Source organism: Pogona vitticeps, chromosome 1 (genome assembly GCF_051106095.1).
Source record: "Pogona vitticeps strain Pit_001003342236 chromosome 1, PviZW2.1, whole genome shotgun sequence".
NCBI lineage: Eukaryota > Metazoa > Chordata > Lepidosauria > Squamata > Agamidae > Pogona > Pogona vitticeps.
The window spans coordinates 227,869,348-227,890,294 of NC_135783.1; the positions used below are offsets into that span (position 1 = coordinate 227,869,348).

A 20,947-nucleotide genomic window follows, 5' to 3' on the forward strand; every position below is an offset into this window, starting at 1 on the left:
AATCTATTGATACAACCTACAATTGTGTTTGCTTGTAGCAAATCCAGTTCATTTCATAAAATGATTCATTTCATAAATTTGGGGAAGAAGTCCTCTAGCTTCAAGTTCTTCAGATAATGTATTGAAAAACTTCCTCCTGAGATGACACTAGGTTGGATCCAGAGTTTTTATTTTGCAGTGAGTATGCTCCTGCTTCTGGAACTGATCTATCTCTTCTTCTTTGCAGCCCTCTGTTTTGATGAGCCTTCTAATTCTCCCAAGGGTATTGCAGCAGGGTTGAAGGAATTTAGGGGAAAGTGGCATGTCTTCTATCCAGCCGATAGAAAAGCTCTGCTGAGCCAAAGGTTTCCTCTTGATGAAAGGTTTTTGCTAGATCTACTTCACTGTAGTTTACAAGCTAGCAATATGCACCTTATTTAATCTGTTTCAAATTTACCTTCAGACACTGAGAAATTTATGAAAGAGGAATCACCCATGGGAGGTAAACAGAAACTCAAGGTAGACATTTGCTTTTGAATATCACATGCTATACAGAGGCATAATGGGAAGGAGATACTTTTCATGGTAGTGAGATTCTGGGCTTCTTCCATAAATTTTCCAAGCCCAGAAAGTGGAAAAATTACTTTTTCAGACTACAACAAGAAGCTGTTAGCCAGCCTGGAAGCAGGATATTAGACTGGATAGTTTCACATCATTCATTGGCCTATCTTCCTATTTTCCTTCTTGTCTCCTTTGTAGAACCTGCCAGAAGCCCAACAAGATGTCAGACCCAAGCAGCATAATCTGTATTGATTCATGTATTTTCTTAAGCAGTATGCACAACTCTACCGTAAATCAAAGTTGTGGGAGAAGTGGAAAGAGATATATGATGAAATAACCACTAGCCCTTTGCTCCACTCTTGGTTATGCAGACAGGGTGCCAAGCAGGCTAACTCTGCAGTTTTACACATACAGGTTAGAGATCTTAGTAGGCTTTACTTCTGGGTAAATGTCTCTACATTTCTATATGATTTTAGAAACTGAATATGTGTCATAAAAGAGAGATGAATTGGTTTAGCTGCACATGTCCTGAAAAGGAGGTGTCTGTAGAAAACATGTCTAGCTTTTTAGCAACTTCTATTGAAGCATTTTTTTAAAAAAAATTGATTTGGCAAACATTTTTGCTAACAAACGATATAATTTTTTTTTACCTTTTAATGCATTTGAAACAGAAATCTTTTGCCAACTCTGCTTTACACAGATTAAAACATTTGTGCATGGCTTGGCTACTTTGATAATGCTGTACAGTAAACACATGGTTAGACATGAAAATGTGAATAGAGCAGAAGACCTGAGTTGTTAAACTAGCCATTGCTTTGCAGGCAGCCTCGTTTTCATCAATTTTGTTGTCATAACTCAATGTAACGGGTGATACCTTCCTAAATCAAATGAAGGAAGGAAAGCGGTTTCTAACATGTCTGATAGCTCTCAGAGTTTTCATCTGCCACGGTTGAGTGAGATGCCCCCCCCCCCAATATCCCTGGTGCTGAAAAGAATATCTTATTGCTCTCCTCTTCAGAATTTCCATTAGTGAACTCTGAAGGAATCAGCAGATAAAATGAGGGTACAATCAATGTTTGGGGGAAGAAGAAGGGCAGAGCCATAGTGGGCATTTAAGAAAGGAAACAGCAGGTACATCCCAAAATGTTTGGGAACATTTTAATTTTGATCCTATGCCTAAGGTTCTGCTTCCTTTCCCCAAGCCTCCTGTTTAAACAAGATGCCCCTTTATTTATTTGCTTGGGCTTTCTAGGTGTTGGGTTCTTTTATACTTCTTCAGCTTCTGAAATGGCTGTGTGACAATATTCTGTTTTGTTTTTATTGTATTTGTGTATGACTAGGGAGAATTCTGTTTCATACTGTGCCCTGGCATCTTTGGGTGTCTGGCAGTTCTATAATGATAAGCCTGATGATAATGGTAACACAAACTGATATTGTAAGGTGTTTTGTTTTGTTTTGTTTTGTTTAGAACTCTGGGATCAGGTCCTTTGCCTTCCTTTTGGTTCACATGTTCCTTATTTCTGAGAATGGCATATTCCATTTCGTGTACTGCTGTAAAAAAAAGGAAGAACCAGTCATCCAAGAAACACATGTTTCTTCCTTGCGTTATACGTGTCACCCTGCCACTTATTACATTTAGTGCTAACTAAGATAAATGCTGACTTCATGTCAACACTTGCTCGCCAGAAACATGTCAAGTATGGCATCTTGTCTAAAATACGTGTCCGATAGTACTTCAGTTGAAAGGAAGAGACATCTAGAAGGGATAATGGCACTGGAGGAGATATTGCAAGAGTCAAAAAGCAGACTTAGGCACCGACAGTTTCATCTTATCAGACAACGTACTAACATGTAATTGTTTCAGATGCGTTGCAATGACTGCTGTGTTGAAACATACTGAGCATCAGCTGGTAGCTGAATGTAGGATCTCAGCAGAACTCTGAAGCATTACTGTTGTTACAAAGGCAACGTGCAGTAGTCCCAATGTCAGTACCACACAAAGCTTCTGTAAAGCAGCATACTTGGAGGAGTGAGAGATTTGATGTGGATGGAATAAAATCCTCTCTCTGGTAGTCTAAATGCAATATAGTCTGTATAATAATAGCAATTATTGTGTGCCATCAAGTCGGTTCTGATTTACAGCAACCCTTTCCAGGGTTCTCTAGGCATCGAGTTCTCAGAAGTGGTTTACTATTTACTACTTCTGGGAGCACCCTGGGACTGTGCAGCTTGCCCAAGGCCACACAGGCTGGCTCGGCTCACAGGAGGCATATTGGGGAACTGAATTCTGAGCCTCCGGCTCTGCAGCCAGATACCTAAATAACAGAGCTGTCTAGCCAGCTAATATTGTCTATAGGCAACCTTCACAAAAGAAAACTCTCTGTGTTTGCTCCTATTTGCAAACATAGGAATTCCAACGGACTGTCCTCATATCCTGATGGCCCTGCTCATTTTGCACTCAGCACAGCACAACCATGCTTATCTAGAGAATTCAGGTGCCTACCCACAAATCAGATTAGATGAATGAACTGCTAAAGTTTCTCTACTTTGTGCTCCATCATTGCCATGCTTAGTTATAGCACCCCACAGAGTATAATTGTGGCTAACTGAAGATCTATTAAAGGGTATTACATTCAAGACCATTTATGAAATAATTGAGTCAATTGTGAATTAAATCATTGTCAATTAGATGAAATCAACCTTCTGTCTATATTCTAACCATATAAAGAGCACAAATAATCTGTATAGAAATGGCTACAGCAATCTTGACTGTGAGGCAGAGTTTACCAAAGAAACCACACACATCATTGGACTCTCTCTCTCTCTCTCTCTTTCTGTATTCCTTCTGTATTCAAAAATTATTTACATTTACTGCTTAACATCCTATTGAGTAATGATGTGGGCATAAACAATGAGGATGCCATCAACCCACAATGTTACTCTTTTATTTAATTGAATTAAAAGCCTCCTATACCATCTTCCCAGGTTCCAAGGCACCCTAGGGATCCCTTTTGACCTGGCAAAGCCTTTAGGAGCCTTGGGATCAAAGGTGGACCCTTTACTATAGGAAAGTTGCCACTGGTTCACTACCGCAGGGATCGGAACCACTAGCTGTATTCCAGCAGCAATTTCCCAATATTAAAGACTCCCTATTGTGAGGCTCCCAAAGTCTTACCTAGGTCAAAAGGGAGCCTATGTGTTTTGGCAAGAATCACGCAGGTGGACTTCTGCTAGCAGAATGGAACTTCCTCCTCTTCTTTTCTCCATAACTCTGCATCCAGTGGCACTACTTTGGGTATGCTTCCAACTCTTCTGAAGATAAGAACAGTTGATGTCTCAGAGGAACGACTCATCTAGATAATTTCTGACAGGAGACTGTTCTGAGTACTGTGTGATGCTTTACATAAAGTATAAAGCAGAACAAAGCACTTGAGGAGTATGCCATCCTTGTCAATCAGCTGTAACTTCAAGCAGCCTGGGATTTTGGGACACTCTCTTGGTGCAACTTCTTGGCTATCTTGCCTAATAGCTGCTGACAGGATTTCTCAAGACTTTTTCCTTTTCTTTTTCTTTTTTAAACTCAGTTCTCTGTGTGGACTAGTAGTAGCCTGGGCCAAAATAGTTATCTATTTAAATCAGGGTATGGAGAACATTTTTAAATCAAGGGGAAATCTAAGTTGTTTTAAGTTGTCCTCAAGAGCTCAGTTCATCTCTTGCAAATTCAAGCCTGTGGCTTCCTTTAGGGAGTCAGTACATCTCATATTTGCTCTTCCTTCTTTCCTGCTGCCTTCCACCTTTCCAAGCATTATTGCTTTTTTCAGAAAATCCTGCCTTCTCATGATGTGCCCTAAAGGTGACAGCCTCAGTTTCATCATCAGTTCAGGCTTGATATGGTCTAGGACTCTGTTATACATCTTTCTGGGTATTTGCGAAGTTCTCCTTCAGCACCACATTCCAAATGAATCTTTTCCTGACATTTTACATGACGATTGGCAATATAACAGTGTGGATGATCTTGATCTTAGCCTCCAGTGACATATCTTTAAACTTGATTATCTTTTCTGGATCCTTCATGAGAATTAGTGCTACTGATCTCCTATCTGAAAGACTGGAAATTAATGAGAGATGGTGATTTTCTCAGCTGGTGGATGACCTTCTGTGAGTCTACCTGGAAGGATAAGTAGGCTTTCTGCAGCCTGTGACAGCTTGTGACGGACCCAAATTTAGGTGTGGGGTAGCCCCTAAGCCACCTACACACATATGGGGAGACTGCCTGCTGTGATGATATTTATCTGGAGTGCAAATGGATGCTGTCAGAGTATGATTTAAGAGACTGTAACTAGTTATATATATAGCAGATGCCAGGTTTTAAATAGATATTTTTCCTTTTTTTTCCTTTAAAGATCAATCAGTTCAGCAATGATAAATACTAAAATATTCGAAAAATTTCAGAAAGCATGATGTGAGCATCTTTTCCTTTGAAATACTATTTTTTAGAATGTTTGGGTGCTTCTGCAAAATTTGTGAATGCTGTGACAACTGATGGATTCAAGAAGTTATAAAGCAACCTCTGATATAAGAAATATGTTATATGGATGCACCTTTTGGTTTCTTCCAATTGATTCAGGCTACCTTCAGCAGGAGCAGTGATACCACTTGTCCTTTCAGATCACCATTAGGAATTTATGTTAGACAGCATCAGCATGATTGTTGAGAAACAAATAGGAGTTTTCTTGTAAAACTAGCCTTTGTCCTTTTAAAAAAATCCCGCTGTTTGCTTTTTTTTCTTCTTCCCACCTTTCTCTGCTAAGCTGTTTTGATGCCCTTAAATTTGTATTCCTTGCTAAATGCAAGAGGTTAGACTCGATGGCCTTATAGGCCCCTTCCAGCTGCATGATTCCATGATGTTGATTTTAAAATGTGTTAAATAATTAACGGATTCTCGTTTGCTTCATTCTCACATACTTGAGAATGTGGCAATAGCTGGGCACAGAGTTACAGCATATTCGTCTTCTGGATCGGAAGGAAACTACTGGGGCTTTCTTTCCCTTTTTCCATTTCCACATGGAAGACAGTACAGTATCTGTATCAAATCTGTTTACTTTCTGGGGAAGCATGACTAGTTAGAAGCACTTTTTGCCGAAAGACGTTTTTGTAGAAAAGTGATGATGGCCTTCAGAACGTAACTCTTCCCCTAGAAACGGACGGATCGCCCACGAGCCTCCCGCCGGCAATGGCTTTGCCGTTTCTGTTTGGGCGGGCGCGCAAGTCCCATCCTCGGGGAGAAGAACTGGACCGGTCCCTGTTCAAGGCAGCGCCCCGCCTGGCCCTCTCCTGCTTGCCCTTCGCACCCACAACGCTCCCTCCAGCCTCCAGGGCTCCGAGCGAACGCCCTGCCTGCCCGACCCCACGGTGGAGATTCCCTCGAGAGAGTGAATCCTTCAGAAACCCATCAAGATCGGGAAGGCGGAAAGAGAGTTGCTACTGATGAGCCCGAGAGGAGGAGCAAGAGGAAGAGGCTGCGGCGCGGGAGGGGTGTGTGTGTGTGTGTGTGTGGCGGCGGCGGCGGTTATTACGGACAAGAAGCTCCACAAGCCGCCAGGTAGGCAGCAGCGCGGCTACCGACGACAGCCCCGGCGCCGGCACCGTCCCCTATGCCTGGGGAGCCCGAATGGTCTATTCCGGCTGAGGAGGGAAAACGTCTGTGCCGTCTATCTGAGGAGAGCAGAGCTGTGTGCCACTTGCCCCTCCTTCGCTCCTGCTGTGGCGCTAGCGGCGCTGGGCTGCGGGATAGTGCCCAGCTGCTGTGAGAAAGGGAGAGAGCAAGAGAGAGAGGGAGAGAAAGGCGAGGGTGGAGGGAGGGAGGGAGGCAGGCAGAGAGAACGAGAGAGAGAGAGAAAGACCGCGCGCTCTTGTCTCCTCTCCCGCTGCCTTCGCGCTCCCCTCACCTGCCTCTCTGAAGGAAGGTCTTGGAGCCCGGGACTTGCCCGCGGCAGGAGCAGCGACGCCTTCGGTCCTGCCGCCCTCCTGGAGGGGAACCCACCCTGCTGCCGCCGGAATGCCAGACCTTGCCCGCGCCGAGAGCCAACCCAAGTCCCAGGAGGCTGCCGGCTTCGGGTGGCCGCGCGCTCATTAGCCGCCCCCTTTTCGGAGCCGTTCCCTCCAGCCTTCTCGGTGCGCTTCGCGCTCTCTTCGCTCTTCTCCCCTCAGTTGGCTTCAGCCTGAGGGGAGGGGAGGGGGGGAAGAAGAAAAAGAGCGATTGCGGTAGCCTAGCCGGCGAGCGAGCCAGCCAGCGCGCCAACCAGCCAGCCAGCCAGCCAGCGAGAGGCACGCAGGCTGGTGCCGCCACTGCCTGGTCAGGGTTCCCTTTCCCCCTTGCCTCTCGCCGGGGATCTTCTTCTTGTTGTTCTTGTGGTTGCCAGCCGTTCGCCGCCGCTGCTTTTGCTTTGCCCGTCGCCGGGCCGAAAGAGAAGGAGAAGCTTGTGTCATGCCATTGGGGCCGAGGGAAGGGGCTCTCCGACTGCAGGACCCGTGAGAGGAAGTGCGAGCCCCCCTCTGGACAATGACAGCCATGAAGGAGCAGCAGCAGCAGGCGGCGGCACAGCCGAACCCGGGCTCCAGGGGAAGCCAGGCTCAACAAGACCAGGTAGGCAGGCTCCCTCCCGTGGAAGGACACCCGCTGCTCTCCGCTCGCTCCGGCGCCCCATTTATTGGTGCTTCTCCTCTCACACGCTCTCCTCCCCCCCGCCCCGCGCACGCCGCCTCCTTGGGAGCCCGCGCTCTTCGCCTCTCGCTCGCCCTCGTCGAGGCCCCCCCGGTGGCCACCCCGTTGGGACCAGCAGGGCTGGCGGCGGGGAGGGGAGTGAGGGTGGGGGGGTGTAGGGGGCGCGAGGCGAGGGACTCCCGAGCAGCAACCCAAGTTGTAGCGAATGATGGCGAGGAGAAAGACACCGAAGGGAAAGTGCCGTCGCGCTGGCTGGGGCTGAGGGAGGGAAAGAGGGACGCTCTCAGCGGCCAGACGCAGCCGGCGAGAGGGCAGGTGTCGTCCGGCCGCCTCCCGCGTGGAGAAGGGACGCCTCTGGGACGTGGCTGTCGACGGTTGCTTCCCGTCGACGAAGGGACCATTTTAGGTGGTCTGGGAGTGATGGGGGGGGGGCTAAAGGAAAGAGCGATGAGGTGGGTGGGGTGCGAATGCGAGAAATCCTCTGATCCAAGAGAGATGGGGAGGAGAAAGGAGAAGGGGGGGGGGATGGAAAGAAAGACAGACCGACAGAAAGAAAGAAAGAAGGGGAAGGCATGCCTGTTTCTACTTGGCAGGCAAAGTACTAAGAGGTGCTTAATGTATATATAACACACAATAACACTTTTTGCACAGTGACCTTTCATGGGCAAGGAAGGTGTGGGGCGTGGGTGGGGTGTTAACTACCAAATGGAACAGAAAGCTTTTGACTTACACTGAAAGAAACAGAAGCCAAGGGCTTGAGCCCAGCTTTAAGGCGTGCACTGTTTTGCTTGCCCTTTGGAAGGTGCATGGATGAAGTTGTGTGTCTGTGTGTGTGAGAGTGTGTGAAATGTATTATACGGTATGGTTGCTGGAAAATCTGCAGGTGTATGCAGGAGGAGAAGAAAGTGTTAGAAAATTCAGGGGTGTGATGGAGAATACAGCTTCTTATCCTCTGAGCTCTTTTTATCATCCTAAGGAATGTTTGCTCTTCTTCCACTCACCAGCTACCTTTTAGTCCCTGATTTAGGGCTCTGCTCCCCCACCCCACACCGTCCATACATACAGTTGCAAAATACTCTAAACAACAGTAGCAAAGAGAAAGACCGATCCTGCTCACATTTATTAATGGCCCTAAGTAGAGGCTGTCAGCTATTAGGTCACTGGTTAATTGTGGCATTTTGAGCGAGGAAGGGGCTGGTGTTGCCAGAGATGGTGCTGTGCTCTTAGCATAGACATGAAGCATCAGGGAAATTGTCTTTCCTTAACAGTTATGTTGTCACCAGAAAGCAGGGATGAAAGCAGTGAAACAAACTGGTCTCTGTGTTTCAGGGAGTATGAGATGTTATGGAAAGTCATGTTACCCTTTATACACTAGAAGCAGTAAACAACAACAACAACAACAACACCCAAAAAACACAGGTTACTTTTTTTAGGGCTTGGTTTGCTTATCCTCTTTTGCTTTTGTCTCCACTTGTAAAAAGTATTCACTTCCATTACTCCGTGTGAAAGAGTGCAAATGTTGAAAAAATTAATCAGGCATTGAATTGTCAGAACTGTACTTCTAGTCCTTTTATATAAAGCATTTTCTTCATGCATTTAAAGCTTTCCCTTTCCTCCCCACCACTACTTTTGTGATCCTATGTTTGAATTATTAAATCAGATTCCTTAGAGCAAGAGATTCTCCTCTGAGAATGAGGCTGACATGTCTGTTCTTTCAGCATCTTAGGTTGCATTTTGATAGATTACTGTAACTCCTAGTAGATCATGAATGGTCAAAACTATTAAATTAGCAATACGTTGCCATGTGAATTTTCCTTGCAAACAATTCTGTTTTTATAACCTTTGACATGACTGTGAAAAGTGTTGCAAAAATTGAAAAGAGAAGAACAGGAGAGCTGAGCAGAACATAATAAGAAATAGGCACATCTCTCCTGCTCTTAGCCATTCATGATAAGATAATGTTATTCAACATAGCCTACGAAACACCTTTCAAGTTAAAGATGTGTGCAAACAGAAACATTTCAATTTGAATCTGAATATTTTCAAGAGTCTTCCAGTATTGCTTTCTCCACTACAAAATTGTACAAGAATACTGTTTGTATCTAACTTTGTCTACATATTTAGTTTCATTGCTGAATTATTCATAAATATCATGCATAAACAAGGTAAATTTATAAACATGGCCTTCATTTGTGATTGTATGGTGTCCTCTAAAACATGATTAGTGAGTTTCAGCTTTGCTGTGCGAAGTCTTTCTATATTGAGTAAAATGAGTGCATTAATTAAACTTGTTATGGAGGGAATAATTGAGCTATTGAACTGCTGAATAGTTGAGTGGTTTTAGTATCTGCCTGTGGAGCTAGAGGTTGGACTTTGGTTTCCCACTGTCTCCTTGACAGGGCTTGAACTCAATGATCTGTAGAGTTCCCTCCACTCTGCAGTTCTAAGATGATTATGATGGTGGTGGTGGTGGTGAAGCTTTTCTTCATTCTTAAGTGAAGGAGAGATCAATTTGTTGGCTTTTAAGTTTACAGAATACTCTTTGACTACAATACCACATTTTTTTTTGTACTCAATTAATTCTGTTTTGGAATCTATCCTACTCACAATTCCTCACTGAATTATCACTGCAAACCTTGCAATGTTATAAAATTTGCTGTTTTATTTTGCAAGCTGAGAAATGGACACATTTGCCCAAACCACAGGATGGCTAATGAAAAGTGAAGGACTAATGAATAGTGAATTTGAGTGCCTTGCTGAGATATTAAAACACTTTCTCTTCCTGTATAGCCATACAACTTACTTTAGTGTTGTGTTTGCTTGGCACTCAAAGGTTGATCACACTTAGTATCTCATTTGAAAAGAGATGCAACAACTTGTAGGAAGAGATAGAACTGTTATTGCTATCTGCTGCACAAATCTCACCCCAGATTGTCTTGACAAGAAACTGTCCACAATGGAGGGCAGAAGTAAACAGTGTATTTTGCAGGGATATGAATTTAGACCAGTTCAGTTGAGAAACAATACAAAATGAAAAACATGCAATGATGGGCTCAAGTTACAGAAAGCCAGATTTTGGTTGAATATCAGGAAAAATGTCCTAACTGTTAGAGCAGTATGACAATGGAACCACTTACCTTGAGAGGTGGTGAGTACTGCAACACTAGAGACATTCAAGAGAAATTTAGACAACCACCTGGAAGATGTCCTTTGATTTGTATTCCTTCACTGAACAGGGGGTTGGACTCGATGACCTTATAGGCCAACTAAATTATTCTATGATTCTAGGAAAAGACAAAATTCCTGTATGACTTGTGATGGACAGCTCCCTTTACAAAATATGCAATAATCTCTAGCAGTGGTTCTCAAACTGGGGCCCTCAGATGATCTTGGGCTGCAGAAGCCTTCATCATCAGCTGTGCTGGCCAAGATTTCTGGGAGTTGTAGTCCAAGAACATCTGGGGACCCAAGTTTGAGAACCACTGGGGAAAGCCAATACAAAACAATGAAGATCTACAAAAGAATAATGGTTAACTGAGCTAAAATTATATAGATCTTCTGAAGGTGCTGAAATTCTTTTGTACAACATGAATGCAATCTGCTCTGCTCAAACAATATTTCGTTCTTCATATATGGCTCAGATAATTGCAAGATTATTGTCCCACCCAGCCATTACTGAATGCAGTTTCTTCAACACACTTAGTGATGAGAAACTAGCTCTGCTTTCTTTATTACCACTTTCTTCATTGGAGGAACAGCAGGCCTGAAGAGCATAGGTTCCTCTCCACAAAAAAGAACCCTGGAAAACTGTGGTTACAAACAGTAACCTCTCCTTTTCATAATCATCCATGCTTGCTTTGAGAAAGTGGTAATGGAGAGGGTGGAGTTAATTGGTCCCCTCAAAATGTGTTGATGACACTGCATTCTGCATGGCTGAACAGGCTTTTTCTCCAAACTCACAAGGATAGAAAACCATCTTTCAACTTCTTTTGTCCCAAGTAAAAGCTCTGATACTTGGGACACCATGCCATGGTTATTTTATACTAGATAACAGAAATATAGGAAGCTAGCTACCTTAGCATTGCTTATATTGACATGAAGTGGCTCTCCAGGGCTTCAAGTAGGATTTTTCCTTGTCCCCACCTGGAGATGCCAGAGATTGAACCTGGAGTTTCTTTATGAAAAGAATATTCTCTGCTGGCCATTCCAGTAGAATTATGTGCATACTGGAAAAAGAACTGAAACAGAACCTTTTACTGCTTCCTTCAAATACATGTTAGCAATACATAGTAGAAGTTGAAATATTATTGCATTCCAAACATTTAATAACATAACATTCAATAACATAATAATATTTAATGCACATTTTCAACCAATTTAATGATTTATTTATTTAAAATAGCTTACTTTGCCTTCTCCTTAAAAAGGACCAAGGTGGCTTACATAATTAAAAAGACAATATTTAAAAGCTAAAACAAGTATGTATACAAATATTTTATAAAGAATTAAACACATATTCTATTAAAATGGTAGATAAAATCAAAATTAAAAACACATTTAAAAGCAAAAAAGCATAATAATCCATTAAAAAAGCCCAATTCAAGTAGCCAGCCGTTAAGTGAAAGCTTGCCTGAAAAGAAAGCTCTTTGTCTGCTTTCAGAAGTGTGGGAACCCTCTCCCCAAGGTTGCTAAGCTGTTATCTATTGTAGTGAGAGCATACTATCCTGGTTCAGGATGCAGCTGCTTCTGACGAGGGAGGAGTGGCTATCCATTCTTCCTCTTTCTCATAGAGATAGAAAGCTAACTTCAAAGGCTCTTTCTTTGGCCAATCCTAATTGGCATTATGTAACCATTATCCTATCTATATACAGTCAACACTCAACTTACAAATGGCCCTAGTTACAAACATTTTGACTTACAAACAACTCTGATAGAAAAATATTGACTCGACTAGCAAACTTAGATTCGAGTTACAAACCAAAAATACGTGCGGGAGGTGAGGAAAGCTTGAAATTTGAACTTTCAGTTAACCGTTGGCCAGTGAAGAGGGTGCATGTCTGCTTCCTCACTCTTCCCAGCATTTTGAGAGTGGATTTGGAGACAGTCTTCAGACTGCCTGGTACTGCCTGGTATTGCCTGATACAGTGCTGTACGGACTGTATTTTAATTTTTTGGCTTTTTTTAAAAAAATGGATTTTTAAAAGGTGTTCCCTCCCTCCTTTGCTGCCCCCCTTTTCCCCAAAAGGTGCTTCTATTGGCTTATCTTGATTGAAAAGGTGCTTTTCAAGGTGATCTGTTGTCTGAAAGGTGCTTGTTTTTTTCCCAGAAGGTGCTTGTCTTGGCTGAAAAGGTGCTTTTCAAGGTGTTCTGTTGAAAAGGTGTCTGTTCCCTCCTTCCCTCCCTCTTTACCCCCCCCCTTTTAAAAAAAACCTAAGTCATCTTAGATTAAAAGGAAAAAAATAAAAAAATTCTGCCCCTAGTGGTAGGAACGGATTAACCGGCTTTGCATTAGTTCCTGTGGGAACTAATGATTCAAATTACAAACCACTCCTCGACCTAAGAACCAAAAACAGCCGGAATGGATTAATTGGTTTTCAGTGCATTCCTATGGGAAATGCTGATTCGACTTACGAACTTTTCGACTTACAAACTTCCTTCCAGAACGGATTAAGTTTGTAAGTCGAGGGTTGACTGTACTATCAACAATTTGTAAGGTTAATAAAAAGGAGCCTTCTGTATTCATTGGTCATCTAAACTATCAGCCTTTTGATCCCCTGATCACTACACAGAAGAACAGCAAAGATGGGGCCAGCCTGCCTCCAATAGGAGGGAATTCCAGAGTCTGGGAGCAGCAACATAGAAGGCTTTCTCCTGTGTCCTCACCAAACACACCCGTGGAGGGTGGCAGGACCAAGATAAAGGCTTCTCCTGATGATCTTAACATTCAGAAAAGCTCATAAAGGGAGGTGCAATCGTTGAGATAGCTTGCACCCAAGACTTTATAGATCAAAATCAGCACTTTTAATTGTCCTCAGAAGTAGATTGGCAGCAACTGGAGCTGCTCTAACAGGGGGTTGATATGATCCCTGTAACTAGCCCCAGTTCACAGTCTGGCCATAGTGTTTTGAAGTTCCTGAAAATTTTCCAAAGACAACCCCATGTCAATTGCATTACAGTAATCCAGCTGGGATGTTAACTAAGGCATGTGTCACCATTACCGGATTAGATGTCTCCATGAACCAGCTGGTGCACTAGTTTTAATTGTGCAAAGGCCCTCTTGGCCACTGCCGAAACCTGGGCATCCAGGCTCAGAAACGAATCCAGGAACAAACCCAACCTGTGTTTTCAGAGGAAGTGCAATCCCATCCAACACAGACTGAATCCTTATTCCTTGATCTTCCTTTTGACTGACCAGAACACTTTTGTCCTGTCTAGATTAAGTCTCAGTTTATTCACCCTCCTTCAGTCTATTTCTGGCACCAGACACTGATCTGGAGCTGAAACAGCTCCCTTGGATTTAGATGGAAAGAAGACATAAATTTGTGTGCCATGTGCATACTGGTAACACCGAACCCCAAAACTCCAGACAATATCTCCCAGTGGTGTCATTTAGGTATTAAATAGCATAAGGGACAAAACAGAACCTGGAGGGACCCTGCAGGCCAACAGCTAGGGTGTTGGAGTCCCCCAGCACCACTTTTTGAGTTCTCCCTACCAGGAAGGACTGTCGCCTCTGTAAAACAGTGCCTCCAGGTCCCATTCCAGAAAGATGGCCCAGAAGGATACCATGATTGAAAGCCACTGAGAAGTCCAGTATACTCAAGAAGGACACACACCCCTATCCAGTTCCCAGTATACATCATCCACCAAAATGATCAAACCCCATAAACAGGTCTTAAAACAGATTAAAATGGACCTAGATTATGTGCAATGCAGTTGACCAACTGCTTATAGAGACAACACAGTCCTTGTAACAGTGAGATCTCTTGGCTTCAAATATTCAATCTGTGCCTTTATTTTCTCTGAATGAGTTTACAGAAAACCTAAAGCTTTAGTTGTCTTTATCTGTGAATCACAGGTTGAGCATAGATGGAGGCTCATAGTTTAGATCTCATATAATTCGATTTTGAGCAGGATAGCTCAGCTCCTTCTATCTCCAAAGAAATCTTCCAGCTCTAACATTTCATCAGAAGCAGTTCTAGTTGCAACCACAACTTGTTCCCATTCACTCAAGCATCTTCCTTACTACATTTCACAGCCAAAGGAATGCACAAGGAATATGAGTTCATTTTCCTCTTGCCACTAAAAAGAGCAATCTCTGCAATTAGAAAGAGAATCTGCTCATTTGGCCATCCTCATAAAAGTAATATGCAACAGACCTACCAGTTCTGTTAACCCTCCTCTGTCTAATCCCAATTTTTGCAATTCAGATCCCTGAATTGTAAGGGATCTTGCAGGCATTTAGCATATGTCCCATCTCATTATAAAATGCTACTATTAGAATAATTTACTATTATTATAGTAATTACATTAAAATAATTTGCTGTTACTATTTCTTTTCCATAGTGGAGCAATGTTGTTTGATAAATGTAACCACAGTCCCGTCCAACAATGTCTGCTGGTTGTGAAATCTGGTTTAGAGCAAGTGCAATACTAGTTTTTTGTGTGTGGGTTTTTTTTTTTTTTGCACAAGTGGGTGTGGAAGTGTTGGCACAAGAGGTGTAATCCATCATGACTACACATTTTCACTCTGCTAACATTGCATTGTATTTTGCCCAAAAGACTCCTATTGTTTTTTTATACAGTAATATAATTTATATTAACCAATAATTTACTCAAAAGATGTTGAAGAAATATTTTGGCTGTCCATAAACGTAATTGAATGAGCAATTAGAATAGTACACAGATACACCTGAATTCACACAGAACCTAATATAGATGATCATTAGAACAAGTTGGATAATTAGGAAACAGTGAAGCATGCATGCATATTAATTTTCAGATTATTCAATGATAGATAATACTTTCATCTCACTTTCTCACAAATTTTTAATTATTGTGCCACTTTTCATATCTTATTTATCCAGTCATTGCATGTAATCACTGTGATGATTTGTGTTTTTATGTGTATTAGAGTGGGATATGTAGTCCTAAGATTGTCCCAATAGCATCCATTTTGATTTAAAGTCTGTTCTGTAGTAGGAAAGTTTTACATGCTGTTTCAGAGAAGCTTCGCTCTCTGGTTATCTCGTTGCTAAGCTGAGTAGAGAGCAGAGAGTTTCGTAGTCAAAATAATTCTGCCACAAAGAATGATAACAACTGAAGCTCCATGAGAAAGTTAGGCGGGACAACAAGGCCCAGGAGGCATTCTGGGAAGAAGAAGGAAGAGAGAGGAGAAGAAAGATGGTGTTTGCCTGAGAAAGGGGCAGACACGTGCTTTTCCCATAATGGACTGGTTTTCATCTAGCATCAGCCTTTGAAGACCCAAGACACGTGAGATGGATGATTTATGCTTTATGTTAGTTAGCATAGTTTCATTTCTTTATTTTTTTAGCTGGAGTGGGGGAGTGGTGTGTTCTGTTGGTCTTGAATGAAAATGTACCTACTGAAATATTTTACTATCAACTGAAACCTTTTCTAAAGTAATTCTTTTTAATAAAAAAAACAGTAATGATTGATTTCTATGTAGAAGCTTTGTTTCTTGAACAGACCAGCTGAATGTCTAATTGGCCACGTGGGTTTGCTACCAAACTTTCAGAGCCAAATCATTCTGAGTATATCTCATGGTTATGTCTGTGTTGCTTTCTTAATAAGGAGATTGGCCTCTGAGGAAGAAAATTTAGACAGAACTTGGCTGAGTTTAATTGGCTCTGCTCAGCAGTTAGAAGTTTGTCTGGTTTTCTTACTCGTCCCGATTTCCTGCACCCCCATAAATCTCTTTGGAGATACGGGGCTGTTTACATGGTGGCAGCTGTCTGGCCTCTCACAGACCTTAGGGTCACAGGGACAGCAGTTGGTCGAAAGTGCAGAAGAGATTTTTAATTTTATTTTGGTTTGGCAGCTGTTTGTTCTCTCGCCTATCTTAGGATAGCAGAAGGGACAGCAGTTGGTCAGAAGTGCAGAGGAGATTTTTAAATTTTTTTTCTCTCCTTTTTGTTTGTTTTCGCTGACCTAGCCAAGGCTAGAGGGCCAGCAGATATGGAGGAGAAAAAACAGTCAGAAACCGTAGATATACTCTTAGAAATGGCTTCGAGATTTTTCGAGGAAGCCAAGCAGAAAATTAGGGAAAGAGATTTCCTGATACGTGAGCTTTATCAGGAAAACGTCCTTTTAAAACGTTTTCTTAGCACAGAACCTGGCTTGATGCAAAGGTTTTTCCAAGTTCAGCAGGGTTCCTTTGGGGATTACTGCAATGAGACGCTTCATACAATTGGAAGCAACCCTGAGATGCAAGATGTTTGTGTGGAAAGAGTTAACGAGGCCCAGTGGAATGCTAAGGAGCATTCCAGAGAAGACAGCGATTCATCGTCCGTCCAAACAGACTTTAAATCAAAATGGATGCTATTGGGACAATCTTAGGACTACATATCCCACTCTAATACACATAAAAACACAAATCATCACAATCACTTCTGGTTTTTTGTGTGTGTTGGGATAAAACAGGGATAAAGGAACCAGAAGAAAATGTATTCCAGTTTTAAAGTGATGCTTGAGTTATGGCAAAGGATGGCAGATGAGGAAGGCTGGCACTCTAGTCTGCTGCCTTCCAGTCCAGTATGTTCACAAGAAACCAAGGACAGACAATTTCTACAGGCAGCAGAGCAGCATAGTGGTATGCTGACGTAAGTTGGGGATGTTGACATTTTGCTGTAATACAGCTGTGAGATTTATTCAGCAGTGTGATTACATGCAAAAAAAAATCATGATGTCCTTCAGTATGTGTGTAGGGTGAAGAACATTTAAAAAAGAAGGCAAAACTGATAAAAGAATAGTGGGGGGAACCTGAACATAGCACTTAAGAATGTGTTGGGCACTTACAGCATCACTGCCATTATCATAACATTGACAAATTCACAAGACTTGTCAGGAAAAGTCTTTCCTCGTATTTTAGAATCCATTTCCTTTATAGTATAATTACAGGCCACTATAGAGTGGAGTCTGCGCGGAATATCCTTGCCATGGGGAAAATAAATGTCTAAACTTGATTAGACTGGACAATTCAAAGGCAAGGAAGGGGTGATACTTTATTAGACCAAGAAAAAAAGAGAAACAACTGCTAGTTTTTGCCCCACACTGGCCCACATCAGGCTAGGCACTGCTTATCTGTAGATGATGCATTAAAAATTCAAGAGTTCAAAAAAATCATGTATAGATGTTTATGCCTGTTTCAAAATGGGAGCTGCAAAGTCATTCCAGGAATGTTGGTTTTAAATTCCACTTCTGGCAATGTTGACTGAATTGTCTCAGACCTGTCAGTAAAAAAAAAGCCATTCTAGAGAAGCTTGGAATTTATTTTACTTTCCCCCCATTCTCATATTTTTACACCAGCTAGTATAAAAGAACTCCTGCATTACTTAGTTTTGAACTGTACAACTTTTCTTCTGGAACTGTACATTTTGTGTGTGGAAAAAGTCTCAGTTTTCAGCAAACAGCATCAGATCTACTAAGATAGATGGGGAAAGCCTCTAAGAAATTTAAACGGCGTCCTTTTATGTCTTGCATCCCAGAGAGTAGACTTGTCTAGAATATAGATTTCCAGCTTCACTTGATGATTTCAGTTTTTCCCGAAATTTACCTCAGCCTCCAGTCATCATCACCGTCATGTGCCATCAAGTCAGCTCTGACTGATGGTGACCCTTTTTAAAGTTTTTCAGGTAAGGAATACTCAGAAGTGGTTTGCCATTCCCATCTTCTGGGGGACGCCCTGGGACTGTGTGGCTTACCCAAGGACAAACAGGATGGTCTACTGCAATGGACTTTATCCCTTACTAAGCTGCACTGTTACTGCCATCAAGGACTAATACAGAGACAAGGCCTGTCTCTGTATTAGTCTGTACAAAGTCAGCACACAAACAAGCTGAATATCTACAAGATCACCACAGAACTCTTGACTATTATTGTATAATAACACAGTTACTTGACAGATGGGTGGAAGGTCCCCTATGAGGTGTTTTAACTGTTGGAAACTACCCAGAATAGTGGCCTACCACTAGATGGTTGGTAGAGAAATGAAATGAAATGAAATGAAATGAATGAATGAATGAATGAATGAATGAATGAATGAAGTGTTTTTTAAGTGTTTACAGTTTCTCCATTACTATCTTATGCAGGAAATGGGATGTGGCTTTCACAGCAGTAGTTCCCAAGCTCTGGAACTATTTTGCAAAAGAGGTTAGGCTGCCACCCCCCACCCAACTCTGCTTCTGTCATAAATAAAAACCTTTTTATTTAGGTAGGATTTTTTACCACTAGCTGGCAGTTAAGGAAGATTTTTTCTTTTCTTTTTTAACAGTAGATGCTGTGCACTTCTTAATTTGCTGTGTTTTAAATGGTTTTAAAATTGCTTCAATTAAATGCCTGCTTTTAATTAATAGTGTGTTTAATTTCAATTAAATATTCTAACTTTTAAAAAAAACACCATGTATCTCATTTAATTCATGTTGTGAACCAACATGGTAAATGGACTGTGAAAGAGGTAAGATGAAAAGGCGGGGATATAAATACGAACAATTTAGAAGAAATTAAATGTGACCTGAATTAGAAAGACCATGAACTCTTGGATTTTCTGTGGCTGTTTGAAGAGAAACTACTGACTTAATCACAGTTGCAGTAAACACCTGGATTTCTGATTTTTTATGAACAGAGGCAGAAATCTGTTTCTACCTGGAAAGAACAAAACAATTATTATAAATGAACCAGAAATTTCTTTCTCCATAGGAAAGCTGTGTCAATTGATTTTATTACTTAATTTAAAAAAAACAGACAAATTACTACAGATTTATCCTGCTCTCTGTGGATATCTGCTTTAAGAACATGTACAGTAATACACTATTTCTACATTGTAAAAATGGGGACACAGTTCTATATCAGGGACAATCTGGAAGCTATTACACACAAGGTCATTAAAATAAAAGCCATATCAAAACAAATAAATTATTTATGCACAATTCATACCCTATGAGGTTTATATTCTTATTATATTTCTAAATTTCCTTATCACTGCAGAAACATCACCTATAGATTAGGCACAATGGTATTCATCTGAGCTGTCTACTGTCTCAAGGAGTTTCTCCTTCAGGACTATGCAGAGTCCAAGACAGGCAGCCAGACTCCCAATTAATTTCAATCTGGTGGTCAGCTTTCTGATGGACAACATTCCCAGGAATGAACAAGTGATTTCATGACCACCCATGAGAGTGGGATTACATGACTCAGAAATAGCAACATCAGGGCTCTTTTGCATTAAAACAATAGTTTGGAATATGTGTTGGTGTAAATGAAAGGGTGTTAAACCCACTCCTAGTCATGTGGCAGATATTTGAATTGCAGTTCACATTCCCTTGGAGCAGATGTTTAATCTAGTGTTTTTGAAGGGATGCTCTTGACAGAGGCAGGTAGGTGGGAATGGATGGATCTGTGCTGCTGGAGGAGAGAAGTGCAATAGGAAACAACTGAGCAAACCAGCACTAGAAAAGCCTTTGTGTGTATAGCAGTGTCTTGTGAGAGCTGACATGCCCTGGAGAGCCCACCAGTGGCAAGCGGCCGGCTCCTGCTGCAAATGCACAAACAAAACACATGCACACAGCTGGGTAAAGGAGGAGAGACGGGCTGAAACTGGCTGGCTGGAGTGGGGAAGATAGAGGCAAAGACAACATTTTGCCTACTTGCCTTTCAGCTGCCAGTTCCCGGGTTTGTGCGCTGGCTTGGTAAAGAGACACCTCCTTGGGTTGATGCTGCCTCATCCATCCCCCCCACCTCCCACCCCAAGACTGGAAGAAGATTGGGACAAGTGAGCTGCAGGGGGCTTCTGCGGGAGGCTGCTTGGCCGCTGGCGTTCTCCCCCACTCCCCACTTTTAACAACAGCAGGGGCAGGTGGCTGAGAGAGTCAGCCAGTGGGAGGGCTACTTAAAAATTAACATAGACAGAAGCAGTTACATAGGAGGAATCAATTTAATTTAATCGATTCCACATCTGCATTAAAATAAATGGACCTCTGGTGAAGAGTTAAAAAAACTTTCTGCCACTCCAAAAAAATACAATTCCCTAACAAATTAATCTGTTCTTACATGTGCATCATGTATTCATCCATTTTACAGCAATTTAAAACAGGCTAAACCCAATTTAATTTGTTTTTTTAAGCAATGTAACTGACTTCTTTGTTCAAGCAGATTAGATACTTCTAAAGAAATATTAAGTGTATCATTGCTGTGCATTGCTTTTAAATTTAAAACAATGCTAGACCATGGGAATTCTAGTAAAGGGAGTGACATCCACATTAAATTGAAGCCAGCTTTTCCTGTTTTACATCATTCTGACCTTGGCTGAATTTTTAAAAAAAGTCAGAAAATGCCTGAGAGCTTCCTTCCAAACCTAAAGGAACTGCCTCAAATCTACTTGTTGAATTCAAGTGGCATTCACATTTGTAGCAACTTTCTGTCTGATTACAGACAGTAGGGACGTGG

The 20,947-nt window shown here is 42.0% G+C and overlaps 1 protein-coding gene across 2 annotated transcripts in view; it reads left to right on the forward strand.

The window, feature by feature from the left end:
* The window catches only part of DPP10 (dipeptidyl peptidase like 10), a 784,532-nt gene that overhangs the window by 381,777 nt on the left and 381,808 nt on the right, over positions 1-20,947 (forward strand). The window contains exon 1 of one of the 2 annotated variants that reach the window (XM_020779615.3): positions 6,969-7,186. The exons of the other annotated variant lie outside the window; for it this stretch is intronic. Coding sequence (XP_020635274.3) covers positions 7,103-7,186 — 84 coding nt within the window. The 5' untranslated portion in view covers positions 6,969-7,102. Of the gene's footprint in view, positions 1-6,968; positions 7,187-20,947 lie in introns of those variants that run through there. 2 annotated transcript variants of the gene reach the window in all.